Source organism: Lolium rigidum, chromosome 4 (genome assembly GCF_022539505.1).
Source record: "Lolium rigidum isolate FL_2022 chromosome 4, APGP_CSIRO_Lrig_0.1, whole genome shotgun sequence".
Lineage (NCBI taxonomy): Eukaryota > Viridiplantae > Streptophyta > Magnoliopsida > Poales > Poaceae > Lolium > Lolium rigidum.
Genome location: NC_061511.1, coordinates 260,912,539 through 260,920,556, shown reverse-complemented (window position 1 = coordinate 260,920,556; position 8,018 = coordinate 260,912,539). Strand labels below are relative to the sequence as shown.

The 8,018-nt window shown below is 39.3% G+C and overlaps 1 protein-coding gene and 1 non-coding gene across 2 annotated transcripts; both read left to right on the top strand.

Annotated features, from left to right (window-relative positions):
- The first annotated feature begins 2,698 nt into the window (after window positions 1–2,698).
- Window positions 2,699–5,811, top strand: LOC124707619 (ubiquitin-conjugating enzyme E2 7-like). The gene is made up of 6 exons (XM_047239287.1): window positions 2,699–2,880; window positions 2,969–3,071; window positions 4,246–4,343; window positions 4,423–4,523; window positions 5,036–5,113; window positions 5,457–5,811. Exons 1-6 carry the CDS (start codon window positions 2,829–2,831, stop codon window positions 5,532–5,534), a joined length of 510 nt encoding a protein of 169 aa, XP_047095243.1. The 5' UTR covers window positions 2,699–2,828; the 3' UTR covers window positions 5,535–5,811.
- A 631-nt stretch (window positions 5,812–6,442) lies between these two features.
- Window positions 6,443–6,516, top strand: TRNAV-AAC. The gene has a single exon. It is a non-coding gene; the product is annotated as a tRNA-Val (tRNA).
- The last annotated feature ends 1,502 nt before the right edge of the window (window positions 6,517–8,018 follow it).

The following is an 8,018-nucleotide window of genomic DNA, read 5'->3' as shown; positions in this document are numbered from 1 at the left end:
CGGATCATGCAACTACTACCGCTTTCACCTTAATGCCTTTACCAATCTTTGTAGACTCAGGTACCGGTCAAGTCCTAGGATTGAGGCAAAAAGACTAAATACAATAGATGAATCTTGATTAACATACTACACAATATCCCATAGATAAAAGAGATGCACGTTATTGTTGCGAGACTAGGCCTCGGCCATTAGCCCGTGAGTACTATTCACAGATGATTAGATCAACAATCATAAATATTGTATTGAAATTTTTGAATACATAAATAGTATGTAGTCTTACAATGACGCCAACGGTGATGGTATCAATAGTACAAAGTATATGAGAGAGGGAAATGGTGATGGTGGCGATGGATCACGAGTAATAACTACACAATAATTAGTGACAGTGTTAGGTATAGAGAGATATTTCCATCATATTGGTGAATAATATCCGTTCTAAGTGACTATAAAGATGAGTGTTTTTACAACTCACCAGGCGACTACTCCAAGCTCTGGTGCCAACCTTGCGCTAGCTCCATCTCTTCTTCTCCCTCCGGGACTGCGTACCAAAGAGGAGGATCTTCATTAACTCGGTCACAACAATCACCGTCGGACCATCTCAATGTGGTGTCGTCCTCAGCGACGGTGTTGCTAGCCGCAGAATTGAGATTGACTTCGTCGACGGCGGAGAAGGACCCGATGGTTACATTTTTGTTGTACTTTACTTTTATGTGAAGGTCATCTCTGTAAAATATGACCCCACCACTCTTAACTAATGCAGCATCTTGACCCTTCCAGGTCCTTTCCAATTAAAAAAACAAAAAGAAAACAAGGAACAAGAAATGGAGCCTGAAAATGCCTAGCTTTAGGGTTTTGAAACATGATTTTTAATGTATTTTTTTACCGAAATTGAGATGTGACATTCAACTTAAGGAGAGTAAAAGGGTAATGGCATGTGTCATGTTTTTGCGTGGAAATGGTGGAGACCAGAAAATGTAAGTGGATGATTCACATCATTTTTGTGGGCAATTACAAATTTGAGATTCACATTCAACAACTACAGTTCTACATACAAGAATAACACGATTAATGATATATGATTGTGATTATCATACTATTTGTTAACTGAAAGAATGCAATGCAATTATTCCCATGTCTAAGATGTTCCTCAAAACTTTGAACGAATTTCCAACTGAGAATACTCAAAAGCATGGATACAACACCTATTATGAAACATTCATTGTTTGCATCTTTTTAAATAGGGTCATTTCTCCTTTGAGAGGTGACTATAGGAAAATTAAGTATATTTATGTAGGTAACAAAACAAAACCAAATATTTGAGATTGTATTACAAATGACATATACAACCAAATCACAAGGAATATGCCCAATATATGAGATACTTTTGTTTTCAAACCCGACCAGTCTTCATATATGATGGTTAACGCATAGCATAAAAAATATGCCCAAGACAGTCAAAGAGGTTACATCATCTAAAATTGACCCAATTATTGTGATATCAATGTATCATGGCCCACTTTTTTTACCAAGCGCAACTAACTACTCCTTCCGTTCTGAAATAGTCTACATTCTAACCCCAAAATTTGTTCTCAAATACTCTACATTCTACCTTTTAGTCAACAACAACACTGAAAACGAAGTGGTTTTGCTCTCTTTATTGGACGTTGATATTTTTAATGTAGTTTGCATTGGCTGTTCACATATATAAGTAGTACTAATAAATGCAATACTAGTTTGTCTCATTTTTTCTAAAATGTAGACTAAATCAGAATGGAGGGAGTACACATTTAGGCGTATTTATTATTTAACTTTCTCATATCATGACTACTTTTGTGTCTTAATTGTTTGATCTAAATTTTTGCAGGGAAAATATTAATCAGCTTCAGCACCCCCTCAAGTCAACTTTAGACTATGAATTCATCAAGTCACATATTTTTATTAAAAATTTAAATAATAAAAACAAATCTATTTTTTTTGCGGATAACAAATATAGTATTGCAATACGAGACACGTACTTGTAATGACAAGCACGATGTGCCACAAGCAAAAAAGTCACCCGTGAGGGTCAGCTCTCAAGTTAACAATTTCAAGAGCTTCCTACCCTTATATGGAAATTGATGGTTCATTTCCTCATATTTCAAGAGTCAAGACTTCAAGTATGCTAGAAGTCATTGCTTTAGAACAAATTTATATTTGTTGGCTTGTCTTGTACTCTTGTTCATTTCCCTATATCACCCCAAACAACATTTATCCATTCCCACTTACACATTGTTACCGAGTCATGTGTCATATACATCCATTAAGATTGTTGACTATCTACTTCTATCATGACCCTCGTGAATTTAACAAAGTTTATAGAAAAATATATCAAAATCCATAATACTAAATTGATACGTCTTATACTTCCTCCGTCCCACCAAAAGTGTCACAACTTTGTTAAGTATTATATTTTGAAAGGAGGAAGTACATCTTGTCTATAATTCTTCATTGTAAGATGTGGTATTCATGTATATGCACCTTTTGACATGGAGTATCTTTCGTTTTTAGCAATTATTATTACAGTATTAGAACTCAAGTATGACCTATAAAAGGAGTTGGAAACAATAACGATGTGTATCCAAAATAACGATGTGTATCTAAAATTAGCCGGGTTGTTATCAATTAGAGCTTCGTATATATCATCCAGCCCTGCCTTCTCTCCTCCACCTTCCCGGATTCTACCCCCAAACGCTCACGCGTCCACGAATAAAGGTCGCCCCGAGGGCGGCGAACCAGGCCCATCGCCGAAAACCCTAGCCCCGACCTGATCCGATCGGGCTCTGCTTCCCATGGCGGCAACCTCAACCCAGGCGAGCCTCCTGCTCCAGAAGCAGCTCAAAGGTACGGATCCGGGCGGCCCTGTGTTCCTCTCTACTTTTTGCCACCGATTCGTACCGATCGGACACTAATCGTCCGGCGATTGCTGCAGATCTAGCGAAGAACCCCGTGGATGGGTTCTCGGCGGGGCTGGTGGACGATAGCAACGTGTTTGAGTGGCAGGTCACCATCATCGGCCCGCCTGAAACCTTATAGTGAGTTCCATCCTTTTGCTCTGCAATTATAGTTACTGCTTATAGCGAGTTCCATCTTTTTGACCTACAATTATAATTACTGCTAGACCGCATCAGTTCCTACTGTGAGAATTCCATGTTTCGATGCCGATCTGCGGCGCTTACTGATGAATTTAGTTACACTGAATATGTTTGATTTTTTATGTTACCCATATATGTATCTTGATGTCTGTCCTTTCTTGTAGAAGGCACAAGCTCAGCCTTAGTATTTGGATTAATAATAGAGGGTACCCATAAGCTATACTGGCATTACTAAGTTAATTGGAAATAATGACGGGTATTTTGTTCGCTGTTTTCTAGTATTAATTATCATTATGCAAACAAAAAGGTGTTAGTTGGTAAACATAGGAGGGCAACAAAGTTTCTGTATGAGGAAGCTTACACATCCTTATGTGTCCCTCTATAGTGCCACTAATTTGACTCAAACTAATTTATTTGGAGGTATGGATCGATGATTTTTATTTTGGAAGAGTATTGGTAACCAGTAATCAGAATTTAATTTAATGTATTCTTGTGACTTTGCTAGACCATTGGCCATGAAATATGTAACAAGGATCGCCGCCACTGAAAAAATTATATAATAAATTATAAAATTCAGAATCTTCCTTAAAGGCATTAAAATCCAGGAACCACAAGTTTTTCGTGACCTCCTGTTCTATTAAAATGTAATTTTTAAAAGCACTAGAAATATGGAAGAATATTCTAATTCCTAAGGATCTTGTAACCTGCTAGTCCTTGAAAGGACAAGGATGTGAACTTCTCCCTCAGATCTACTCTGTAATCTGTGTGAATCCTGCCTATCTAGGGTTCATCATACCACCAGTGGCGTGGGAATAGCCCCTCTCTGCCAGCCTATGTGTCATGACAACCATGAAGACAGTTATGGTGGTCACATGCAACTATTAGATACTCATGCACAAGCTATTCTGCAAGCATATCCGGTCGAGTGTCCCTTTCAGAGTGCATCAATGATGCTGACTTTTCCTCAAATTGAACATAGCGGCCAGGAGTCTTGTTATGGAACTTGAGAAGTTGAGAGTCCACATCAACGACATATACCAATGAAACGGATATTAAACTTATTTGTTTTTCTGTTTCCATGTAGTTGGATTTAAAAGGGTGGTTTTGTATGCAGTGATGGAGGCTATTTCAATGCCGTAATGACCTTTCCCCAGAACTACCCCAACAGTCCTCCATCAGTAAGATTTACTTCTGAGATGTGGCATCCGAATGGTGAGCTCATTGGTAGCCCCCTTTTATTTCATATCATCATGCATGTGTTCTGACAATGTTTACGATGTTGAATTCTCAGTCTATCCTGATGGGCGTGTGTGCATTTCTATTCTTCATCCACCTGGTGATGATCCCAATGGTTATGAGCTTGCAAGTGAACGGTGGACACCAGTGCACACAGTAGGGTTTCTTCTGTAGATTTGCATGAGTATTTTCTTTGAATGTGATTATGTGAAGTATTAAATCTGTTAACCCTCAACATCAGATGCTATCAATTTAGAACAATAACTGCTTTTTAGTCAATTTATCTGATCCTTCAATTATACTCATTTAAAAAGCGGTTCCAGGCTGTTTTTTGCTTAGTGGTGGCACCTGTTTTCAGTTGTTAGGGTTCTCATCATCCAAACTGTTTAAACCTGAAAACGAACCAGCTCTTTCCGGAACAGTTAGTTGCTGACCAGTAGCCTGAACATCAGATTGTTAACTGCTGAGTGAATCCAGGTTATGTTTGTTTATTAACTGTAAAAGGCATTTTTTTATTAGTTTAGCATGTCTATTGCAAAATAATCCTAATATCACCTATGGCTTATTGTGCAACCAAACAAATCTGATATGTTTCGGCTATTCTGGAAGTGATTTGAACATCAACTTGAATCTCGTGTTTCCTAATTTATTTGTGTTAAAATTTGCAGGTCGAGAGTATAGTTTTGAGCATTATTTCGATGCTCTCTAGTCCAAACGATGAGTCTCCAGCAAATATTGAAGCTGCAGTAAGTGCACTCATTATTTATTGGCTATTTATTTTATATATTTTCTCTTCGTTTGCTGGACACATCAGATGGTGGCAAAATTGTTCCATTCGCATGTGCCTTTGTTGCAATGTCGAAAATCACCACTTCTTTTTTTGCAGTAGATATTTTCAGTTTTGCTAATTGGTGAACTTATATAATTTGTGTTTATCATACAAAATTCCTTTATCCCCCACTTCTACGAGTATGGATTGAGAATCTTCTTTTTAGTTGTGGAACTGATAATTTCTCTACTATTTAATGTACCTATTATGGAACAAATAGTTTGTGTATCTGACGAACTTACTCTGAATTTTGCTTGCAGAAGGACTGGAGAGAAAACAGGGACGAGTTCAAGAAAAAGGTTAGGCGCCTTGTTCGCAAATCGCAGGAAATGCTCTGAAAAAGGAGGATCATATGGGGGAGTTTTACAAGTGCTGCAACAAGTGTTACACCTTTCACCGGATGATCATGTGGGCTTCCACCGAATGGGGTGCCTGATGCCAGCATTTGCACTTCTCCCCTATGTATTTTCCGTTCAGTGTGGGTCGGTTCAGTGTGAGTCGAATAGTGGTGATGTCGGTCTTTGTCTCGGAGACAGCTCGTGTGTGCTACTATTCTAAAACTTTCGATTGTATTGCGTGGCATGCAGTGGTCAATATCAAGAATTATTCTGGTAATGCTGTCAGTTCTCTTGCGGTGAATTTGGATGTTTGTTGAATGGATCCTCCCCTCATACCTGAATGCCGTTAATCTGCTGGCGACATAGCCATTCTCAATCCTAGCTCGGCATGGTTATTCTGAATCCTAGCTCCTTCGTAAGTTTGTCTGTTGGTTTAGTGGTCGATTCTGTCTCAACCAAGCTCTGTCTCTCTCTCTCAACCAATCTCTCTCTCTCTCTCTCTCTCTCTCTCTCTCTCTCTCTCTCTCTCTCTCTCTCTCTCTCATCCTGTGTGAAAATAGCTATTGCTGCCAATGCCTGTTGATGAAATCGGCTAGTGAGTCTCCATAACCCAAAATTTTAACGAAACGAGTAACTGTCAGTTGTTTTTCATGACAAACAAAAGATGCAACTATTCTTGTTGCAGGAGTGTAACTGGAGAAGTGGAGAACTTGCATGCAAGTTCGTGTGAGGATGTAGCCATGCAGGGTCTGCTCACAATTGCTTTCGAAATCCAGTAGTATAACTGGAGAACTTCAACAGAACGGTTGTACGGCCCGATGAAATCGTCTTTGCGTAGGCATCGTCTCCCTTGGTGGGAAGGAAAAGTTATTTATTTGTAAAATCATATGAAGAAATTAAACATAAGTGGTTTCGTGGTGTAGTTGGTTATCACGTCAGTCTAACACACTGAAGGTCTCCGGTTCGAACCCGGGCGAAGCCAAATCTTTTGTTTTGCCTCCAGAGTCAGCTTTTTATGCTTACGTGCATCTGTTTTTGTAAACGGACATCACAAGTCTTACTTACTGTATTAAAAATCTCTTGATGCCTCTCGTAGGGCTTAAACCAAATGAATTTTGCATTTCATGCGACAATATCATGTTTTTCTTTGCACTAACATAGGGATACTACCAAGATTGAGATTGCATTTCACGGACGTACATGAAAATATATACAGTAGGGGCTCCATGGTGCATCAACGAGTTACCCTAACTGTATCTTTTACAGGAAAAGAAGATGTAGCCTGCATTCACCATGCAGCAAAATATCTGCCGTGAGGGGGCTTACGGTCACGTTTCGGAGACTACATCCCTTTTTAGAGTTTTACTGAACACGGAATAATGTTTTTCTTAGGTGAACACGGAATGAAAAAAATTGTTACAATCATTGATGATCATAGCCGACACACATGTAGGCACCGAATCATGTAAAATACCAACAGACTCATGCTTACCCAACCGAGCTAACACTTGACCTACGCCATTACTTTCTCAATCTACTTTGTGAACTCTAACGTTAAGATATAGTCTCAACAGCTCCTCAATTTCATTGTATATGCTCTAAAACAACGACCAGTCTGGTCTATTGTGCTAGAGGTTTATGACATGTAGAAGACCATCCGAGCAAGCTAAAAGCTCGACTTCTTCAACACTTGAACATGATGGAATGAATTTCCATTCGGTCAGCACCACTTTGCATGTGGCATCATGGATAATCACATGTACCAGCTTTTTTCAGAGTGGGCGTCCCATTCACATCAACATTGACCATGAGCCATCCCAACTCATGTGGGTGTCATGGCAGAGTCACCTTTGCAACAACAACGTTGGCCACCATGCAATGATCGATCAACGCCCTACCTTTGGTATCCCCTCGAGGAGTTGAAATTATTGGGTAGCCTCCTCATATGGGATCTGAGAAGATGGCCTATTAAAACCTTTCAAGAATCCCAAACAGATGCAAGAGCCACTACCCATTAGGTTATAATCAAGGGTCATTTTGGACATTGAACATGAGGGAAGGAAGAGGATAAGCATCGTATCCAACCACCACTAGAGGGACTGATGAAAATCTAGGTTATACTCAATTGGAGAAGAATTCCAAGAGAGAAGGAGAGAGAAGAAATTGAAGGAAGAAACTAAATCAAGCGTCGGGCCTTGTCCACACGATTGTGAAGACTAGATCAACAACCTCGTCTCCTTCAAGCTGTTGTTCCACCATCTTTGGTGAGATTGCTCGAATCTCAGCTCTTGTACCTCAAATCTTGTTGGTGGTGGATCCGAGTCTATCTTGATGTATGATATTCTCTATTGCTCTCTATAGAAGAACTTTTTTTTATCCCTGCTTAATAATAGTGGAATAACTTTTTGGTGGCTTTCGGCCCGTGTGGTATTCCTTTTCAATAAAAAATAACATGTCAAAATTCCGAGATTGATTGACCTCTAG

Coding starts and splice junctions, on each gene's coding strand:
- LOC124707619 (XM_047239287.1), top strand. CDS start 2,829: ATGGCGGCAACCTCAACCCAGGCGAGCCTCCTGCTCCAGAAGCAGCTC. Junction 3,072..4,245: donor GGCCCGCCTGAAACCTTATA/GTGAGTTCCATC, acceptor TTTTGTATGCAG/TGATGGAGGCTATTTCAATG. Junction 5,114..5,456: donor CAGCAAATATTGAAGCTGCA/GTAAGTGCACTC, acceptor TTTTGCTTGCAG/AAGGACTGGAGAGAAAACAG.